Raw genomic sequence first — 22,406 nt, forward strand, 5'->3', positions numbered from 1 at the left:
CCACCATGCCCAGCTAATTTTTTGTATTTTTAGTAGAGACGGGGTTTCACCATGTTGACCAGGATGGTCTCGATCTCTTGACCTCGTGATCCACCCGCCTCGGCCTCCCAAAGTGCTGGGATTACAGGCTTGAGCCACCGCGCCCGGCCTGTAAAAGTTTTAATAGGAATTGCACTGAATTTGTAGATTGCTTTGGGTACTATTGACATCTTAACTATATTAAATCTTCCAATCCACAAACGAGATGTTTTTCCATTGATTGGTGTATTTTTTCTTTCAGTAACGTTTCATAGATTGCAGTGTACAAGTCTTACAAGTCTCTTCTCTCCTTGATAACTTTATTTCTAACTTACCCTTTTTGAGAGCATCATGTTTTATTTATGTTTCTGCCAAAGGGATTATCCCACATACCTAGTGAAATATTACACATCCATCAGAAATACTTGTAAATTTATAAAATGAAAATATAAGTGCAAGAGGCAGTATATAATCAGAAATAGTGTGATCATAAGAAGTATCATTCTCAAAATATCCACAGTGTCATCGCTGGGTGGCATGGGTATGAATTTTTCTCTTTGAAAACTGACATATAACAGTTGTGCATATTTGGAAGGGACATGTGATATTTCGATCCCTGTTAACAATGTGTAATGACCAGGTCAAGGTAACTGAGATATCTATCACCGCCAGCATGTACCTTTTCTTTGTGTTGTAAACATTACAATCCGTCTCTTCCAGCTACTTTGAAATATATAATCAATTATTGTTGACTACAATTCCTCTTGAATTCTAGCACTTGTTCCTTCTGACTGTATTTTTGTAGCCCTTCCTCCTTCTCTCCCCACCTTCCCTTCCCAGCCTCCCTAACCACCATTCTCCACTCTACCTCCATGAGATCCCTTTTTTTACCTCCCACATGAGTAGGATCACATGATATCTGTCTCTTTGTGCCTGGCTTATTTCATGTAATACAATCTCCTCTGGTGCCATCCATGTTGCTGCAAACGACAGGTTTCTATTCTTTTTCCTAGCTGAATAATATTCCATTGTGTATATGTCCTACATTTTTAGTCATTCATCCATTGATGGACACTTAGGTTGATTCCATTTCTTGGCTATTGTGAGTGGTGCTGCAATACACATGGCAGTGCATGTGCCCCCGTGAGATGCTGATTTCCTTTCTTTTGGATATATACCCAGCAGTGAGGTTGTAGGATCACATGGATGTTTTTTATTTCTAAAACGTCCTTGTTTTTTTCAGTACTGCCAAAACAAGCACATATTACTTTCAGAGCAATTACAGGTAATTTGAAATTAAAAGTGATTATTTTATTTTATTATTCTGTTTTTGAGACAGAGTCTTGTTCTCTTGTCCAGGGTGAAGTGGAATAGCGTGATCTTGGCTCACTGCAACCTCTGCCTCCTGGGTTCAAGTGATTCTTGTGCCTCAGCCCCCTGAGTAGCTGAGATTACAGGTACATGCCACCATGCCTGGCTAATTTTTTGTACTTTTAGTAGAGATGGGGTTTCACCATGTTGCCCAGGCTGGTCTCAAACTCCTGGGCTCAGGTGATTTGCCTGAGGATCTAGGATTATAGGTTCCAGGATTATAGGCGTGAACCACCATGCCTGGCCAAAAGTGACAATTTTAAAAAAACACATGTTTTTTTGAGACAGGGTCTCACTCTACCACCCTGGAACCTAGTGGCATGATCACAGCTCACTGAAACCTCGACCTCCTGAGCTCAACTGATCCTCCCACCTCAGCCTCCCATGTAGCTGGGACTACAGGTGCCCACCAGCATGCCTGACTCATTTTAAAATTTTTTTGCAGGGACAGGGTTGTCCAGGCTGGTCTCAAACTCCTAGACTCAAGGGATCCACCCGTCTTGGTCTCCCAAATTGCTGGGATTACAGGCATGAGCCACCACACCTGGCCTAAAAATAATTTTTAGAAAGAGATATAGATTAAGTTGCTGCAGGGAGAATCCCTTAATGAATACTGTCTCTTAGGCACATGCTAAGAACAGGGAAAGGGCTATAATGGGAACCAAGGAAATCTGCTCCATAGGACTGAATGTGATGGATAAACGAGACCAGGGACGTAAAAAACACAAACAAAAGTTAGCCAAAATGAGGCATGAGAAATGGAACCAACAGGTTAGAGGAGGCTGACTTCCTGTCTTAAATCAGTTCTGAACCACCTGAATCTTCTCCTGTAAGTCTGTCACCTTTGCATTGAGTCTGTATGCTCATTGAAGCTATCAGGGCTCAACTGGTCTTCAGAGTACTTTCCTCAACTGATGAAACAAACTCTCAGTAAATGCAACCCTGAAGAGGCTCATAACGCAACCACGTCACTCACACTGGGACATATTTTCATCACCTGCTCAGGAAGGGGCAGGACAGAGGGGATAGCTCAGCATGGGTAGAGGGACTGCCTTTAATAAGCTCCCGCTGGCCCTTTCCTCACCTGTAAAAAGGCATATATGTGATCTCCCTAACCCCTCACGTTAAAAGAAGCCAGCGTCATATATGGAGTGCACTCCCGACACTAAGTTGACAGGGAGAGGGAGCTTGGGAGGGACTGAGGCAGGACACAACTAAACGCAGCTCTGGCCATCACAGCAAAATGCAGGAAGCAGTGGGCACTGTCCCACTAGAAAACACAGGCCATCTGCCAATAGAAAGACCCCTTCAGCTGCGGCGTGCCGATGCAGCAGAGCCTCCTGAGCAGTCTCTGCTTAGACGACCCTCATCGGGGCAGGCTTCCTCTTCCCGCCTGGTCTGTGGCTTGGATCACAAGCTCTCCCTCGGTCCAGCTCCTAGAGAACGGCTGGCACGCTGTTCCATCAAATGTCTGAATGAATGAATCAAGCAGTCGCACCCAATGCTGATCTTGCAAAACCACTTCTTCACCCTTTACACCTCTTCCCTGGAGCACATAATCAAGAGGGATACATCGTGAAATCGTCTCAAGAACAGCACTCCCCACTCTCCTGAACACAGACCCCTTCCCAGGCCTCCCGTGATGCACTTGCTAAGGAGTGGACGCCTTCCACTCACCACCTGTGATCACGCCTACCCGCCTTCTGCGCTGGGCTCATGGCAGTGTCCTGAAGCTCTCCTGAGGCTGCGGCTGCATGTGAAGAGCTTGAGTGAGGACTGAGGGAGGGCGCTCTGCTGGGCCTGGCCCGCCCAGTGTGCCTTCCACAGTTCAATGGGCCAGCAAGCCCACAGTGCTCAGTAGTCTCCCGTCGAATGCTGTAACTACAGTAATCTTTGGACTAGACAGTAATGAAGGTTTGAAAAGAAATAATCCTTTATTTCATATTTTTTTTGAAGACAAGGTCTCCCTATTTTGCCCAGGCTGGGCTTGAACTCATGATTCTCCCCCTCCTCAGCCTAGTGAGTAGCTGAGAAGTCAGGCACATGCCACTGTGCTTGGCTTTAAAAGGAGTTATTCTTTCTGATCCCTCTGTCACTGTTTTATTCTTTACTTAAAAACAAACTGCCTGTAAATACATCCCACTGATTTTATTTCTAGGTAGTATTTCTGAATAAAACTTTCAAATTTTCATTTCTACATTCAGGTGAAGATTTTAAAGTCTCTCCAAGCAATTTTGTAGGCAAATTAAATATGCTTCTATTTTAGTGAAGAAGTTGTGTAGCAATTAACAGAAAGCTGGTGTTCTGAACCTAAAGAACTGTGACATCATGACCACAGTGCACTGACACTCTGCTAGCCAGCACTGTTTTGTTTTTTTTTTTTTTTTTTCTTTTTAACTGGAAATTATATGAGCATAAATGATGTATGCTTTGTTGGGTAAGAATCTGACCTAAAAAAATTGGCTTCACTTCACAGTTTAAAATAGACTTTTTCCTTAGACAGATCAAAGATACCTAGCATTCAGCTATGTTCAAAGGCTGCCAGGGAACTTCTGCTTGCCAACAGCAAGGACACGGGGACAGGCCCTTGTTGCTGTGTGAGCGAGGCCTGTGGGTGATTAAAGAGGATGGACGGGCTTGTCCACAGGGAAGCGTGGCGTAGGTGAGTGGAGCAGATGAAGTGAAATCTACCCAGAGCACTGGGCTGTGTGTGAGACCTCGGCTTACTTTTATACTTCCTACGGCTAGTCTGGAAAACCTTTCAATCCAAAGTAAGTACTCACACTTCTTCCTTGTTCTAAGAACATAGGGAACCAACGTGAAGTAAAAGTATGCATACATTGGAGTGCTTTCATGCTAATTTTTTTTTTAAATTTGCTGACACCCTTAGGAACCTACACAGTAGGTCAAGTGAGTCAGAAGCCTCATTTTGCTTCTGGAAATCCAAGGTGGAGGGAGGTGAAGCAGGTAGTGTGCCTGGCTGGGATTCTGGCCACCCCACGAGAGGTGGCACCACAACCATCTCTGTGAAAGTGGAGGGGGCAGAGAAAGAGGGCCGAGGGGCTAGGAGGGCTTTTCATTCCTTTGCGGGGACATACTGTGTGTTTCCTGGGTCCTTGGCAGGTGCTCGAATGGACAACACAGGCAGACAAGCACGTAACTGTTAACATGTGTACTGAGTGAATGTTTGTGACACGCTCTGCAGCCCACGCGCCCATCCGCTGATGAGGGAATACACGTGTCCGTCATCACAGTGGGATGGCATCAACCTTTGACGGGAGCGAGGGTCTGGCACATGCTACAGCGTGGGAGGACCTGGACGATATGATGTTTAGGGAAATAAGCCAGGCACAGAAGGACAGATACTGTACGATTCCACTTACAAGAGGCTCCTACCGTGGGCAAAATCATAGAGACACAAAGTAGAATGGGGAGACAGCGACCTACTGTTTAACGGAGTTTTTGTTGGGGATGATGACAAGGTTCTGGGTATAGATAGTGGTGATGGACGTACAGCATTCTGTATTATTTAATGCCACTAAATCGTACACTTTTGAATGATTAAAATAATAAATATGTTTTAACATGTATATATCTATATTTATATTTTTCACATGAGGATGGCTTGGGCCAGGGCAGTTCAGGAAACACTTGAAGAGGAGAGGCAGCAGGGTGCTGTGCCGGACAGAGGACGGGAATGTCCAAGGAGCGGCCTCTGTGTGGTAACGAGCTGAGATTACAGCTGCCGGCTGGAAACCAAACCCCACGGGTACCACCCAGATAGAGCTGACACTGACCATGAAGGAACGGCCAAGGTCCTGTGTGTGGCCCTGGGCCATGGACAGGGGTACCCTGGAGGGGCTGGGTAGGCTGGCTGGGCTCAGGCTGTCTGGCAGGCAACAGGTTCCCCAGGGTTCCAAAGAGGGAGTGGCCATGGTGGTGCCTCTCTGTGGCTCAGGGGGGCTGAAGCTAGACCACCACTGTGACTCTGGGCCCGCTGGTTCCCTGAGGGCAAGGGCCACCTTGGGTCATCGCTCTGAACACCTCCCCTTGCTCTGAGCAGCACAGATGGCCAGTGTGAACTGCCTCACAATCCAGGGACTGTGTCCTCTCTTTATCACAGGTAATCATTAGAAGACACAAAAATCCAAAATGTGAGAGAAGAAAAGACTAATGAAAGCAGAGGTTCCCTGTTCAGCTGTTTCTAAGCCAACGAGAAGAGCAGCAGGCACTCCGATAACTTCCACACAGTCCATTTTTATTATTCTTCAACTAACAGGCAAGAAGCCAGAGCTCCTGTAAATATATGCATAATTCATTTGTAAGCAGTCAGACCTCTACTTTTATGGTAAGACCTTCAATTGTATCAAAAATAGGCAGGGCGCAGTGGGGCTCACGCCTGTAATCCTAGCACTTTGGGAGGTGAGGGTGGGTGGATCACTGGAGCCCAGGAGAGTTCGAGACCAGCTTAGGCAACATGGCAAAACCCCGTCTCCACTAAAAATGCAAAAATTAGCTGTGCATGGTGGTGCACACATGTGGTCCCAGCTACTTTGAAGGCTGAGCTGTGAGGACTGCTTGAGCATGGGAGGTCCAGGCTGCAGTGAGCTGACATCGTGCCATCACACTCCAGCCTGGGTGACAGTTTGAGACCCAGTCTCAAAAATAGAAAATAAACTGCTTTGAATGAGGGCAAAGTATTGTATTTGCACAAGAAGAGAGCAAAACATATAAAATATTTAACTGTTATTCAAAAGCCAATTTTAAACAATTCAAGTAAATTCTAACGATAATATAACGACTTTTTTCACAAAAGGCCAAATCTTCAGCAACTCTTTTGCCCTAGTGTCTCTAGTCAATTGATAATAAGCCCTACATTATTCCACTCTAACTTTGACTTCTCCCAGTCTTTTCTTTTCTAAAAATGGCCTTAAAAAACAAATCCATGATTAATTTACTCCTCTGATAAGTATCTTTAAAAAAGGGTCTCTTTATTTAACATTTAACACTTCTACCTTACAGTCCAAAAATGTTAAATGAAGGCATTAATTCAGAATAATCTTTCAATGAACAGGTCTGAAGGCTGCATTCCACCTCACTGTTTTAAAAAAATAAAAATATGAAATACCATTTTCTACTTATAAAATAACTAAAACTTTTTTTTTTTTTTTTAGACAGAGTCTTACTCTGTCACAGCCTCCTGAGTAGCTGGGACTACAGGCGCGCATCACCATACCCAGCTAATTTTTGTACTTTTTAGTAGAGATGGGGTTTCACCATATTGGCCACTGGTCTCTAACTCCTGACCTTGTGATCCTTCCGCCTCAGCCTCCCAAAGCACTGTGATTACAGGCGTGAGCCACCATGCCCGGCAGTAATAACGAAAACTTTCACATGATCTCAGCATTGAAGAGGTATGATGACAGGCATCTCATACACTCTCTGGGGAGAGTATGTGGTGCCACTCTGCAAAGTGTGTGGACAGTATCTATTAAGGGTTTCTGAAAATGCTTGCTTTTTGATCCAGTACTTCCTTAATCAGGCTTAACGAAAAGTTCAAAGATGTGAACAACAATAACAAAAGATTAACAGAACACCACATTTATATTAGCTGAAAAACTAGGGTATCCACGGAATGAAATAAAAATAGTTGCTAAAAATCATGCCTCCCATTCCCACTAAGGTCAGAAACAAGACAAGTATGCCCACTCTCACTGCTACTATGTAACATTTTACTGAAATTATTTTACTCAATTTATTTGTCAAATGGAGAGAAAGACATGGGAGTTTACAATTAGGAACAGAGGTGAAATTATGTGCAATGCTCTAATTAATCAACTGAAAAACTGATGCAAACAATGACGTAATTCAGTAAGGAGGCAGGTTATGAAAGCAAGCCACCAAATCAACAGCCTCCAAAGAAACAACTAGTAACTAGAACACAATGAAAGAAAAGACCTCATTTACAACAGCAATGATAATTAATTATCTAGGCATTAACTAAGTAAGAGATGTGCAAAACATACAAGGGAAACTTAAAAACAGCCTTAAAGGACACGAGAGTGGCCCTGGAAAACAGTCATAGCATACTCTTGCAGTAGGCAAACATCACAAGGTGCCAGCCCTCTCTCAGATATTTTCAAAATGTAACAGGATCCCAATAAAAATGCCAACCGTAGCCAGGCATGGTGGGTGCATGCCTGTAATCCCAGCTACTTGGGAAGCTGAGGCAGGAGGATCATTTAAGCCCAGGAGTTCAAGACCAGCTTGGGCAACATCACAAGGCCCTATCTCTAAAATAAATAAATAAATAAAAATGTCAACAGCTGTTTCTTTCTGCAATGACTAGGGTTCAAGTCAAAGTTTCAACTGTTTGCAATAATATCAATACTGTTTTTGGGAACTGTTTAAGATAATATACCCATAATTACATGAGTGATGCTAGAAATCAACATTTTCCGTGTAAGACAGAGATAAAACTATGAAAACCACTTATGGCCTGCCCCACACCCCCATCCTGTGCCCATAAAAACCCCAGGCTCAGCTGGCAGACAGAGGAGAAACAACTAGACATCAGAGACTACAGTTGGATGTTGGAAAGCAGCAGCTTGACTTCAGAAGGACAGCTTGATGGCTTAATTTCAGAGAAGAATCTGACTGGAGACCAGCCAGACTTCAGGGCAAGACCTTTCTATTCTGTCCCCTTTTTAGCTTCCCTTTCTACTCAGAGCCACTTTCATTGGCAATAAAATCCCCTGCAATAAAATACCATCTTAAATTCGTTTGTGCAATCTCATTCCTCTTGGATGCTGGACAAGAACTCGGGTGCCATGAGTGCAGGTATAAAAGGCTGTCACACTGCCCCGCCACTGAGCTGTTAACACTTAAGCTGTCCACAGATGGCAGAGCTGAAAGAATACTGTAACACTTTCTCTGGGGCTTCAGGGATCACAGGGACCCCCCAAGATGCTGCCATGGGGCCAGTATGGGGTTTGCTCCTGCTGGTGCCCAAAAGCTCTCGCCCTGGCTCCTGTACCAGCTCAACTGCACTCCCCATCCCATGACAGGTGGAGCAGAGAGTAAGTGGAGTTCCCCCCTGCTGGCGCTGAAGAGGCCAGCTAGTTCCAGCACCCATGCACTCTAGTTCCCACCCATGAAGGGGTCAGGGAAATATCCTGCTTCAAAAACACTATAATGTTAAAATTAAATTTAAAATATAAATATGAATGCACAATTCAGAAAATTTATATTTTAGCTCCCTCCATTGAAAGCATTTAAAAGTAATGTGAGACCAGTAGCAATAAACATTCCTGTCACCCAGATTTTGGTTGCTAATGTATTTACCACTGAAAAGAACCAAGGATCTTTGAAAAATGGCTGATTTGGCCAGGTGTGGTGGCTCATACCTATAATTTCATCACTTTGGAAGGCCAAAGTGGGTGCATCACTTGAGGTCCGGAGTTTGAGACCAGCCAGGCCAACATGGTGAAACTCCATCTCTACTAAAAATACAATTAGCTGGGCATGGTGGCAGGTGCCTGTAATCCCAGCTACTTGGGAGGCTGTGGCAGGAGAATCACTTAAACCTGGGAGGTGGAGGTAGCAGCAAGCCGAGACTGCACCAATCAAGGAATCAAAAATAAGTGAGACTATGTAAAAAAACGCACAGCAGCGACCCTAAAGGGCACTCAATGATTGAAATTATGCCATTTGAACACATGACTGACTAATCATTTCACATGATTTTAGTACACAAAACACACTGAAATCAACAATAATACATTAGTCCACAATGACATTAAAACAAAAAGAAAGCTAGATAAAGCTTCAGCTGTCACTATTAGAGGGACCTGGTAATAAAAGACAATTAAGCTTACCCTTCTTTTTCAGTAGGAGCTACATTTCAAGATAACCAAGTATCTCTGGTTGGTAAGAAAAATCGCTGCTTTCAGAAGAATGTTGGAGTAAATGTTGAATTCTCTAGTGAAACTACTGACTCAGGCAAAGATTATCAACTGTTTTTCATGACATTAGCATATGGTTGATAGGGAATACACATTGGCAGGACACCAAAATATACATTGTAGATCATTACTAGTACTTTTTGAATTGTAAGGGAAATATGTAATTGTTCAATAGAGATATCAATCTGTCATCAACTGAATTCACTAGTAAAATTGAAAATTTCGTATCACTTCTAATGATAGGCAACCAGAGTTATGCGTCCCTCACAATGACACTATCTCCTAAGTTATAAAGCATTGCCTCCGATGTATTGCAGCCAAAAAAAGGTTTCTGTTTACAGGAACCGCAGGGGGGTAAGTGGGATATACTGCAGAATGACTTTGGCTGATTTAAGAATCCAGTGTTGAGGTTTAAGGCACTCCCAGATTGGCAGTGCCTCCAGGTGTATGGCAGAGTAAAAACAAATCCCTACTGAGGAAGACACTTTGATTCTAGGTTTTGATTTATTTCAAATATTGGAATGCAATGACCAGTATACAATTAAAACAAATCAGGTACACTAGGAAATAAGACGTTATGAACAAAATGTGACGAACACCTCAGATGGTGGTATGACCTGACACAGGCTATAAAACAGCTGCGCTTACTTAAAGAAATGACGTTTTGATGGTATGTTCAAGAGAATAGGAAAATATTTTTAAATGGCCCTGCAGACTGAAAAAAGAACCAAACAGAACTTTCACAAATGAAAAAAAAAAACCCTCAAATTAAAAGCTCAAAAGAAGGGTTTAACACATATAGACAAACCTGGATTTACAAAGAATAACAGACATTGAGAATAAGTGTTTCAAAACTTTCATATCAACGTAACAGGGTAATCTTATGCCTACTGACTGTAATAATAAAAACAGTGTGGTATATTTGGTACTTCACTTCTATAATAATTTATTTTTGTTGTATTTTATGATAAAGAACTCATATCTGGTATAACATACTATTAACAATTCAGCAAGAAGACAACCAACTTAAAAATAGACAAAAGACATAAACAGACATCTCATTAAAGAAGACAGACAAATGGCCAGCAGGCCTATGAAAAGATGCTTAACATTTCCAGTCACTGGGGAAATGCAAATTGAAACCACAGTGAGACAGCACTACACACCCACGAGCATTAAGCTATCATCAAAAAGACAGTAATAAATACTGGCAAGAATATTCCAGACACACCGGAACCCTCATACATTGTTGGTGGGAATGTAAAATAGTGCAACCATTTTGGAAAACAGTTTGGCAGTTTCTTGTTTTTTTTTATCTTTGAGATGGGAGTCTTACTCTGTCGCCCAGGCTGGAGTGCAACGGTGCCATCTTGGCTCACTGCAACCTCCGCCTCCCGGGTTCAAGCGATTCTCCTACCTCAGCCTCCTGAGTAGCTGGGACTACAGGCATGTGTCAACACACCTGGCTAATTTTTTTGTATTTTTAGTAGAGACGTGGCTTCACCATATTAGCCAGGATGGTCTTCTTTTTCTTTTTTTCTTTTTTTGGCCAGGATGGTCTTGATCTCCTGACCTTGTGATATTCTCGCCTCGGTCTCCCAAAGTGCTGGGATTACAGGTGTGAGTCATTGTGCCCTGCCGGCAGTTTCTTAAAAAACTAAACATGGCCGGGTGCGGTGGCTCACACCGGTAATACCAGCACTTTGGGAGGCGGGAGGCAGGTGGATCACGTGATCAGAAGATTGAGACCATCCTGGCCAACATGGTGAAACCCCGTCTCTACTGAAAATACAAAAATTAGCTGGGTATGGTGGCACATGCCTGTAATCCCAGCTACTCGGGAGGCTGAGGCAGGAGAATCACTTGAACCCAGGAGGTGGAGGTTGCTGTGAGCCAAGATTGCGCCACTGTACTCCAGCCTGGGCAAAAGAGAGAGACTCCATTTAAAAAAAACAAACAAAAGCTAAACATAAACTTACCATACAAGCTAGGAATTCAACTCCTAGGTATCTACTCAAGAGAAATGAAATATATGCTCACAGAGACTTCTATGCAAATATTCACAGCAGCACTGTTATTCATACTAGGTAAGAAATAGCCCAAAATGGTGAACGGATAAACAAAACGTGGTATATCCAGCTGACCATGATTCAGCATTTAAAAAAAACTACTCAACACAGATGAACCTCAAAAACGTTACACCAGATGTAAAAGACCACCTACTGTCTGATTTCACTGAGGGGAAATGTCCGGAAGAAAGTGAGTCTAGAGACAGAAAGCAGATCAGTGGGTGCCTGCAGCTGGGCTGGGCGCGGAAATCCGTGGTGAATGGGCACAGGGTAACTTTTGGAGGATGTTGGGAAACATTCTAAAACAGAGTTGTCGTGATGGTTGCACAACGCTATATATTTGCTAAAATAATTAAATGTTCCAGTTACAATGAGTGAATTTTAGGATATGTAAATTATGCTTCAATTAACTGTAACAGAGAGAAGTCTATGACTTGAAAAGTCAGGGAAAAAAAAAACCTAAGGATAGGGCTGGAAGTGATACTCAGAATGAATATGTGGCTTTAAATTCTTTTACTATTAAAAAGCCAACTAAAAATAAGTGAACTCTCTATTCAACTTAATAAATGAGGAAAAAAGGTTGAAATAAAAGCCATGAGATAATTAAAGAGAAAAGTGGAGATGCATAATATTGAACACAAACAGAACAGTCAAAAAAATACATGAACTTATAAGGAGACATAACCACCACAGATGGGGAAGAGATTAGCAGGTCCATTAAACAGTTACCATGTACTACTTAACAGACCCCACTTTCAAACGGACCCACTATGGAAAGAAGCTACAGATGTTTCACAGAGAAAAGCCACAGGCCCAGTGAGTTCTAAGTCATCCTTTGAACGCTGTTTCATGGACACATTCCACATTTCATTGTTTCTAAAATCCGGGTCCATCTCATCATCCCTGTTGTGAGCTGGCAGTGTGAGAGAGCGAACGCAAAGCTTCTGCAGACCACCCTGGAATCATCACAAAGTGCTGGTGACAGCAAATCTTAGATGGGACAAAATACGGTCTTATGGAGTCTATAGTCTCCAAAATACAGTCTATAGGAAGAAACCTATAGACCAGCTCCATGTAGTAAATATGGAAGCAAATATTCTAAAGAAATTTAGAAATGTTCTAAACACGATGAAAATACACTGTGGCAAAATTGACAAAATGCAAAGTTATTTCAAAACCAGAAAAATCTGTCAACACAGCAATTATAATAGTAACATCTTAAAGAGAAAAATCATATGGCATCTGACCAAATTCAGCAGCAGTCCACACCCAGCAGGCACTAGCATAGCACCAAGCAGCCTACATGGGGTCCAGGAAGAGTCCTGTGAATGTGGACTCCAGAGCACGCAGCCTCGCAAAGACTGCTCACCAGAAACCAAGAGCCACTTTCCCATTTAATGAGGAACGCTGAAGCCAATTACTAAAACGGGAGAAACAGGAGCACCTGCTATCACCTATGTTCTAGCTTTCATTGGTCCTACTTCGTGGTAGAATGAAATTAAAATAACTAGTCTATGTTGGCATAAATAGTGGAAGAGAGGTAAAAGAATCAATTGCAAGCAGACTCTAGTGGAAACATTAATTACTAAGACTGATACAAAAATGTGGTAAGGTGATGGCAAAAGAAAATATTTAAAAACTAATCGCTCTGCATGACATTAACAAGAACCAATCAGAAGTGAATATGGGAAGAAGTATAACCCAGTCACAAGAGTGACAAACAAAAGCTATAGAGTATTTAGAAATAAATTTACTGGAAAGGTAGAGATTTATAAGAAAACCATAAAATTTTATAGTAAGTCAGAAAACAAGACCCAGGGCTGGGTGCAGTAGCTCACGCCTATAATCTCTGCAATTTGGGAGGCCGAGGCGGGCGGATTACCTGAAATTAAAAAGTTTGAAGTTTGAACTTGAAACTTTTCTGGGAGTTTTAAACCAGCCAGACCAACACGGAAAACCCCCGTCTCTACTAAAAGTACAAAATTAGCTGGGAGTGGCGGCACACGCCTGTAATCCCAGCTACTCGGGAGGCTGAGGCAGGAGAATCGCTTGAACCTGGGAGGTGAAGGTTGCGGTGAGCTGAGATCTCTCTGTTGCACTCCAGCCTGGGCAACAAGAGCAAAACTCCGTCTCAAAAAAAAAAAAAAAGAAGAAGAAAAGAAAACAAGACCCAGAAAAATGGGGGATATGATATATACCATCTTCCTAGATGGAAAAAAGATATCCAATTAATATATAACTTTAATTAATTCCAATCAATTATTATTTTTCTGAACTAGATGAAATTATTTCAGTATATATACAGAAGCATTAATGTTTTAGAACAGCCAAGAAAGAATCAGCAAACAGGACCAGTGAGGGGAACTGCCTTGATCCATATGAAATTCTCCTGGATATGTGGATTTACCATGGAGAATTTACCCTTTTGGGGAATAGTGAAAATGTAAGTGTCAGTGGAAGTATACTGCAAACATTCTTACCAGGCATAACAAGAAACGAAGGAAACAGAGGCTGAGAACAGAAAACAGACGTAGAACAGATGGAGAAAGAGGCTCGTGCAGACACTCCTCCGAAGAGGTGAAGGAAGCATGCTGGAGGCCTGCACACAGAGGTATCGGCCCGGGCTCGGCCCCGCGCATGGAATAATAGACTGTGACGAAACTGACAATGCAAAGATGGTTCAAACCCAGAAAGATCTATCAACACAGCAATTATAATCTTAACACCTTAAGGAGAAAAATCGTATGACATTTGACCAAATTCAGCAGCAGTACACACCCAGCAAGCACTGGCTGAGGTGGGGTGGAACGGTGGGGCACACGGCAGATCAAAGCCCCAGCTATGACAGGCATTAGGGACAGGGCTTGGGATATGAAGGCCCCACAATAGGTGAACAGAGCCTTTTCCCTCCCTCTGACTCCGCGCCTCCCGAGGGTACTGGAAGAGGGAGTCGGTACCTATCTCTTTCCTTACTGTCTCACCAATGGGGTGCTCACTCCAGGAGAATATGGGCTTGGTTTTGTTTCTGTACCCCCAGTACCTAGAACAGCTTTCATAGGCACTCAACACATATTTGCTGAATGAATGAATAGTGGGAGAAAGGCATATCCTATTTGGGAAGTGGACGACTAATCAAAAATGACCTAGTATGCATATTATCTACCACAAATATAAGCCAAATACAAGCTGTGTAAGAAACCAAATATCAGCCAAATACAAGCTCTATAAAATGCATGTGAGAACCTGGATTTCTAGCAAGCGAGGGGCAAGAAAATTCATCCACCCATAAATCCACCCACCCATAAATCCACCATCCCCCCAGTCTCCCCTCCTCTCTCCCCACTTCTACCTGGTACATCTGCTATCTGCTCCATAGTATGGAAGGCCTGAGAATACAGCTGTATAGATGACAGATTGCCTGCTCTTACTGAATTCAAATTCACTTTTTTTTTTCCCTCTGAAATAGGATCTCACTCTGTCATCTAGGCTGAAGCGCAGTAGCACGATCATGGCTCACTGTAGCCTTGGCCTCTCAGGCTCAAGCAATCCTCCCACCTCGGCCTTCCAAGTGGCTGGGACCACAGGTGTGTGCCACCGTGCCCAGCAAACTTTTAAATTTTTTTGTAGAGATGGCATCTCCCTATGTTGCTTAGGCTGGTCTTGAATTCCTGGGTTCAAGTGATCCTTTGGCCTCAGCCTCCCAAAGTGCTGGGATTGTAAGTGCGGGCCACTGGACTGGTCACTGAATGAATATTCAATGCAAATTAACTGTAAACGATCCATTATTACAAATTTAAGGTATGAAAAATGATGTTTAATTTAGTATATCTGTCTTATATTTCAGTAATTACAAAGGTTTTAAGAGGTTCACATTTGACTTTAGGGTCCTTACTCTGTTTTCCTTGATAGGGTTTTAGGCACCTCAACCTCAAAATCTAAAGGAAGACTTTCAGGGATTAAACAACCTGAGATGGAAAGGAATGGCTGTGTCAATTGGGGGGAAATTCAAAAGTAAAGAGCATGTTTTCCTGACTAATTCCACATAGGGAACGCTTGAGCAGAGGTAATCCCCAATGAATCGTAACGAAGCAAGTTCATAACGTCCTACAGCTACAGTCCTTCCTTTAGAAACACGGAGAACTTCTACTATAATGCTTGCAATTACTCTACTTGGAGTAATTCCTTTTGGAATTGCTACAGTTCTAAGACAAACAAATGATAATTTAAAAAAAACCTGACTAAATACCATAAATAAAAAGATGTTCAGTTTTTCCTGTTTTCTTGGTGTATTACGCCTATACTGTGTTGTCAAACTTTTATCTTTAGCTCTGGAATTTAAAATGTTAGTTGAGTAAATAAGTTAATGACATTCAACCTAAACAAACAAAAAACCTCAATACAGAAAAGATGACCCTGCAAAATACAAACACAGCAGAGGAATAAGTTAGCAAATTATCAAAACATTGCTCCTTCACTCCAACCGCCACAATTTAACTTTTAAAAGACAAATAAAAATTACCTTTTAAGGACGGTAGTTTTTGAAGTTCTCTATTATTGCTTGCGCTAAACCTTGAAGAGTTTTGCCGTTTGTCTTTCTTCACTACGGGCTGAGAGACTGGTACTTTTATTTTAGCAGATACTGTAGACGGGACAGCAACAAGGCTGTTTTTCCTGACGGAAATTTGCTTCCAAAACAAAAACAAAAACAAATGAATATGTACAATGGTTGTATTTTATCACACTATTAAAATATAGAAAAAAACATACACATGAGTGTTACTCTGAGGCATTCCCCTTCACATCATTCCTTACAGTGGCTGGAGCATGGGGCTGACATCCCATCTTCAGCAATGCTGGACTAAGAGATTCAAAGATATGCCTAATTTCTTGTATTGTCCTTCAAACTATTGATTGCTAAATATTTACCACATAGGTTGATATGGCAGACTCAATAATGACCCCTAAAGATGTCAACATCCTAATTTCTGGAACCGGTGAACATGTGAGCCTCCTTGGCAACAGCGACTGTGCAGATAGGATTTAGTTAAGAATCTTGAGATGGGAAGATGATCCTGGATCATCCAGGTGGGCCCAAGCGAATCACACAGGTCATTACATTACAAGAGGGAGGCAGGAGGGAGACAAGAGAAGGTAATGGGACGATGAAAGCAGAGGTCAGAGAGATCGGAAGATGCTACATGGCTGGGTTGGAAGATGCAGGGAAGTGGCTCCGAGCCAAGGCAGGCAGGCGGCTTCTAGAAGGTGGAAAAGGCTGGAAATGGATTCTCCTCTAGAACCTCCAGAGGCAGCACAACCCTGCTGACACCTGCATTTTGACCCCATTTCAAACTGCATGCCGGAACTGTAAGACAGTAAGTTTACGCTCTTCAGAGGAGATGAAGATCCTGGATCATCCCAGAAAATGATAGGTGCTCCCTGCTGGCTCACCACTCAGCCTGGAATACGCAGAGCAGGCCATCTAAGTACTTCCCCTTGAGCCCCAGGAAACGCTCTGCGCGAGCTGCTCTGCTGCCACTGTCCTAGGTTCCTGGTGTGTGTGCTCATACCCAGGCTGCACTGCAGCTGCAGGGTTGGCCAACAGCCCTGCGGCCAACCTGCAACGCTGCCATCTGAACTACCCAGCAGAGGCGCAGAAGAGTGTGAGGATGCACGAAGCAGAGGAACCAGGGGTCCCCTGTCATTTACACAGTCCAAAGAAGCTCACTGAGGGAGCTGGTGGAGCTCAGCTGTGCTCTGGGCCCCCCAGCTGAAGGGCTCTCTGGGCAGCAAGCAGTGACCTGGTCCACAGCTGTTTGCTTTCACCACTGTCCAGCAGTGACAGTCAACAGCTGCTGTGTTAACCGTCAAGATGCTTCACATAGCCCGGGCACGGTGGATCACACCTGTAATCCCAGCACTTTGAGAGGCAGAGGTGGGCGGATCACAAGGTCAAGAGATCGAGACCATCCTGGCCAACACGGTGAAACCCTGTTTCTACTAAAAATACAAAAAAATTGGTCGGGCGTGGTAATGCACGCCTGTGGTCCCAGCTACTCGGGAGGCTGAGGCGGAAGAATCGCTTGAACCCAGGAGGTGGAGGTTGCAGTGAGCCAAGATTGCGCCACTGCACTCCAGCCTGGTGACAGAGCAAGACTCTGTCTCAAAAAAAAAAAAAGATGCTTCACATAATGCCCTCACTGCTCACCCTTCTTGTCTGCCCAAAGAAAGGGAGTCTGTGTTTCATATGTGCTCTTTAAAAAGGCTGTCATGGGCCAGTGTGGTGGCTCACGCCTGTAATCCCAGCACTTTGGGAGGCTGAGGTGGGCATATCACGAGGTCAGGAGATCAAGACCATCCTGGCTAACACACTGAAACCCCATCTCTACTAAAAATACAAAAAATTAGGTGGGTGTGGTGGCATGAACTTGTAATCCCAGCTACTTGGGAGGCTGGAGCAGGAGAATTGCTTGAACCCAGGAGGCAGAGGCTGCAGTGAGCTGAGATTGCGCCACTGCACTCCAGCCTGGGCGACAGAGCGAGACTCCATCTCAAAAAAAAAAAAAAAGTCTGTCACAATCTCACATGGCTTGCTTCTGTGTCCACATCCAAATCTCATCTCAAATTGTAATCCCCACATGTTGATGGAGGGGCCTGGTGGAACACGACTGGATCATGGGGCAGTTTCCCCCATGCTGTTCTTGTGACAGTGAGTGAGTTCTCACACGATCTGATGGTTTAAAAGGGTCTGGCAGTTCCCCCCGGCTCCTGCTGCCAGTAAGAAGTACCTTGCTTCCCCTTCACCTTCTGCCATGATTATAAGTTTCTTGAGGCCTCCCCAGCTATCCAAAACTGTGAGTCAATTATAAATTACCCAATCTCAGGTTGTTTTTTATAGCAGTGTGAAAACGGACTATTACACACTCCATCCTGGAGACACAAACCCACCCAGTTTAGGGCCAGGGAGAGCAGACACACCAGCTCCAGCCCAAAACTAATTTGTTCTCATCGTTGAATAAAATTTTCATAGGCAGTAGGACCTGCTTCACCTTCTAATCAGGTGCTTAGGGAGGCCTGGAAGGACTTGTCTGATGTGACAGCCTGCCCAGGACAGCAGGCAGACTGACCTGGGAGGTAGGGGCCCTGGTTCCCTTCTCTTCCAGTCTGTGGCTTTTTCCTCAAAATGTGTTTCCTTGGGCTCTGAGCTTGACATCTGTCAATCCTTTATCATGAAGCTCTGTGTCTTTCTTCCCTAAAAGCCCCTCATTACCAGCTCCTCCATAATCCCCCAGTTATATGGTGTCTGCTCCACCCTCTCTGGGCGGCCCTGGCATTGATTTCAGTCTGGAGGAGCTGCTCCCAGGAACTGTCCTGGTTTGAGGCTTTCAGTCACATACGTGCATGTTCCAGTAGATAATGCGCGTGTCCCACCTCCTATTTAGCTCACTATAGTGCCAGCCTAGCACTCACACTGAGGACCTTGGGTAGAGGCCCATGACAGGACTCCCCCGGGCTTCTGACCCAGCGGGAAGGTCAGTGCGTGGAAGATGACCCGGCCTGGGTGGCTGGGAGGCGAGCCTGTGGGTCCTGACTGCCATGGGGACACACTGAGGATAGGCTTCTACCCCTGAGAAAATAAGAAGTTGCTCTGGTGCACAGTTCCACAGGAGCTCTTGGCCCTTTGGCCACCATGTCCCACTCCTGTCAGGGCCAAGGCCAGAGCAAGGAGCCACTCCACCTGCCCTGCCCAGCCCAGCGGCCACTGCCAGCCCCACAACACTGTGACCTGATGCTCCCACCAACTCTGAGGGGACATCAGCTCAGGAGGGCGGGGCCTGTCTGCAGGAGACATTGTTTGTGCCCGGGAAGGTGAGGTGACCTCTCTGAGGAAGGAGCTGCAGAGCTGCCCAAAGCAGATGCCACCAAGAACCTGGGCTTAGAGAGGGGTAGGGGGAGAGGGAGGGAGAGATGGAGGTGGAGGGGAAGAGAAAGGGAGAGAGGAGGGGAAGAGAAAGGGAGGGGGGGGAAGAGAAAGGGAGAGAGGGAGGGAGGGAGAGAGGGAGGAAGGGGGGGGGAAGAAAGGGGGGGGGGGGAGGAGGAACAAGGGGAAAGACAGGAAAGGAGGGAGAGAGAGGGGGAGGGAGGGAGAGAGGGAAGATTGGGAAAGAGGGAGGAGAGAGGGGAGGAGAGAGAGAGGGAGGGTGCCCTTGGGAGCAGCTGCCGAGGGCGGGTGGGCACAGGTGAGGGTGGGAGTGGGTACTGGGATCCAGGGGACCGCTCCGGGATGCCTGGCCATGGCCATGGCCGGAGGACAAAGCCCCCGAGGCGAGATGGAAAGGAAACAGGAGAGCGCAGTTCGCGTGTGGCCAAGCAGAAGCCTAGAGCGCGCAGCGCAGGAGGTCAGATCAGAGTACTCCGGTTCCCCTGCTCCGGCTCCAGGGCAGAGGCGGGACCGCGGTCTGGGGCCCCTGCGGGAGGCTCCCGAGGCCGCGCCAGCGGGAGCTGAGGATCTCCTTGGACCTGGGACCAAAGACACTCTTGAGAAAACATGCTTGGGGCAGAGGGGAGCGTCAGATGTCCAGGAAGGCGCAGGTTCATAAAGCGGCGGCGGGGAGGCTGGGGGACAGCGGGGTGGCAGGAGGGCCCGGAGGGCACCCACGAGGGTCTGCAGCGACAACAGGAGTGAAACGAGCCTGGCACACGGCGCGCCCGGCAGCCTAGGGGCTCAGGGGCTAAGGCCGCCAAGGTCGCACAGTGCTACCGGGAGGCTCGGGGCGGGTGGAGGCTTGGGAGGGTGGGGAAGGTCTGAAGAGGTCTCTGGGCAGAGGACAGAAGCCAGGGACCTGCGAAATACGGCGGCTGTACACAAGCCCTCCTCCTGGGCGCCAGACACCAGTGGCCAGGCCAGCAGCACAGCCCGGACCCCACCAGCACTGTGCTGGTTCCCGGACTGCCCCGCGGGGACCCTGCCTCAGCCCCGACACCGGCCCCGACACCGGGCTCCGTCCCTGCTCCTGCAAAGACTCCTCCGGTGGTGGCACCGCAAGGTGCCTGTAGTTAGAGAGAGATGGCTGGAGAGGAAGGAGTGGCTGCCCCACACGGCATTTCATCGTCCAGGCTGAGCTGGCCCATCCTTAGCTCACAGAGAGGAGAGAGGAAAGCAGGGCTCAGGCTGTGGGGTGAATGCCTGAAATCACCCAGTCCGTGCTGCAGCCAAGCCCAAGCCTCAGTCCCAGGACTCTGGCTCTGGGTTGAGCCTCACGCTGGGCCCCAGCTCCCCCTTACACCCCATACCCCAGTAATTCCATGCTCCAGCCTCTCTCAAAATCCTCCCCTTCTGCAATTTTATCATCAACGGAACAAACTGCTACCATGTATGTGCCAAGGACTAGGTGATATGCCACATAAGAAGTATCTTTACCACCAGAAAGTCCAGTCTGAATCTGATCAAGCCCTGAGGTCTAAGCACCAGTTGTTAGAAAAATACAAGAGAGAGGGGAGTGCGTTAACCAACAGCAATGAGATCTACACAGGGAACGTGGGGAATGGGAGGCAGCAGGTGTCCCGGCAGCACAAGAGCTGCACCACCACACTTCAGCCCAGGTGAGACTCACTGTGGGCCCTGACTGCTACATGCAAGCAGCCCTCCGCCAAGCTGCAACAACCAACCTCTCCAAACATTGCCAAATATCCCTTGGGGATACAAAATTGCCCTTGGTTGACTATCATATCCCTCGAATGTATGGGAACAGCCTGATTTAACAATTAAATTGCAAGGAGAAAAAGGAGAGGAAGAACCAGCACATACCACAACCTAGTGTAATGTATGCACCTGGTTCGGATCTCAGGACTCAATTCAATTCAGGACCCAAACCAACCAACTGAAAAAGGGAGGGGAATGGAGACTTAATGCTTACTTCCGGGAGTAAGGAACTGCAGTTAATGTTTATATGGTGGCAATCACATTCTGGTTCTGTCTTAGAGTCCCTGCTGGAGGACATCACAGGTGGAATGTACAAATAAAATATGACTGAGATTTGCTTCAAAATAATGTAATGTGAGGAGAGGGCCGTGCTTGCGGAGGGGATACCTGGGTAAGACAAGACTGGCTGCACGTGGATGACCCCAAGGCTGGGCAACGGGGACCTGGGCTTCACAGTACAATTCCCTCAACTACTGTGTACGCGAAAATAGTCCAAATGAACACATTACCCCTCCCTGCATTAGCCCCATCCGCTATAGACCAGACAATCAGAATGTCATTTCCTTCATCTTTCTCCCATTGAATTTTCAGTGTTGGTGGTACAGTGGTGGGCATAGCTGTCTTCCAATCAGTTTCATGCTGTCACCGGATTGACCTTTCTAAAGGCACATCAGACCATTCCCCTGCTCAGAAGAGGCCAGTGGCTCCCCACTGCCTGCAGGAGAAAGTTCAGACTCCTTAGCATGGTGCAGGAGCTCAGCCACTGTCTCCCTACACTCATTTTTCCAGGGCTCATCTCTCAACACACACCCTTTACTCCAGGAATGCCACACTCTCAGATTCCCAAGTGTTCTTTGATCACGCCCTGTTTCAATGCCTGTTTCTTCAGCATGAAGTGCCCTCTTCCCTCCCAAACTCCCACCCCCACACGAAGTTTTTGATCTGCTCAGCCTACAGTTCTGGCTCAAAAGCCATTCCCTTTGATGTTTTCCCCACTCCTCACACACGCAGTCAGACTCCACTTCTCCCGTGTTCTTAAGGCAGTTCCCTGACACATCGGCTTAGGATCCCATGTCTGCTTCTACAAAGAGATTTTGAGCTTGTTGAGAGCATGGACACGTCCCATGTACCCATTATCTGCCAACACTCAGGCAGGCCCTGGAGCTTGCTGAGTCTCCCTCACACAATCACTGTCTCTCAAGTCCTTAATTTCAGCCTTCACACAACCATTTCCATGGACAAATACGCACCTGATGTTCCAGCAACACCAAACTACTTGTCCTC

The 22,406-nt window shown here is 45.7% G+C and overlaps 1 protein-coding gene and 1 long non-coding RNA gene across 8 annotated transcripts in view; one reads left to right on the forward strand and one right to left on the reverse strand.

The window, feature by feature from the left end:
- Positions 1 to 22,406, reverse strand: part of PPP2R5C (protein phosphatase 2 regulatory subunit B'gamma) — a 162,892-nt gene that overhangs the window by 122,693 nt on the left and 17,793 nt on the right. For 4 of the 6 annotated variants that reach the window (XM_032287367.1, XM_032287370.1, XM_032287369.1 and 1 more), the window contains exon 3: positions 15,942 to 16,107. The exons of the other annotated variants lie outside the window; for them this stretch is intronic. In XM_032287367.1, coding sequence (XP_032143258.1) covers positions 15,942 to 16,107 — 166 coding nt within the window. The remainder of the gene's footprint in view (positions 1 to 15,941; positions 16,108 to 22,406) is intronic. 6 annotated transcript variants of the gene reach the window in all.
- Positions 3,797 to 8,160, forward strand: LOC116557749. 2 transcript variants are annotated; one of them, XR_004271675.1, is made up of 3 exons: positions 3,797 to 4,160; positions 5,513 to 5,737; positions 7,928 to 8,160. It is a non-coding gene; the product is annotated as an uncharacterized LOC116557749 (long non-coding RNA). The 2 variants fall into 2 exon arrangements; XR_004271674.1 differs by lacking the exon at positions 7,928 to 8,160 and having other exon boundaries at positions 5,513 to 5,883.

Source organism: Sapajus apella, unplaced genomic scaffold, assembly GCF_009761245.1.
Source record: "Sapajus apella isolate SASKATOON/1434 unplaced genomic scaffold, GSC_monkey_1.0 scaffold20, whole genome shotgun sequence".
NCBI lineage: Eukaryota > Metazoa > Chordata > Mammalia > Primates > Cebidae > Sapajus > Sapajus apella.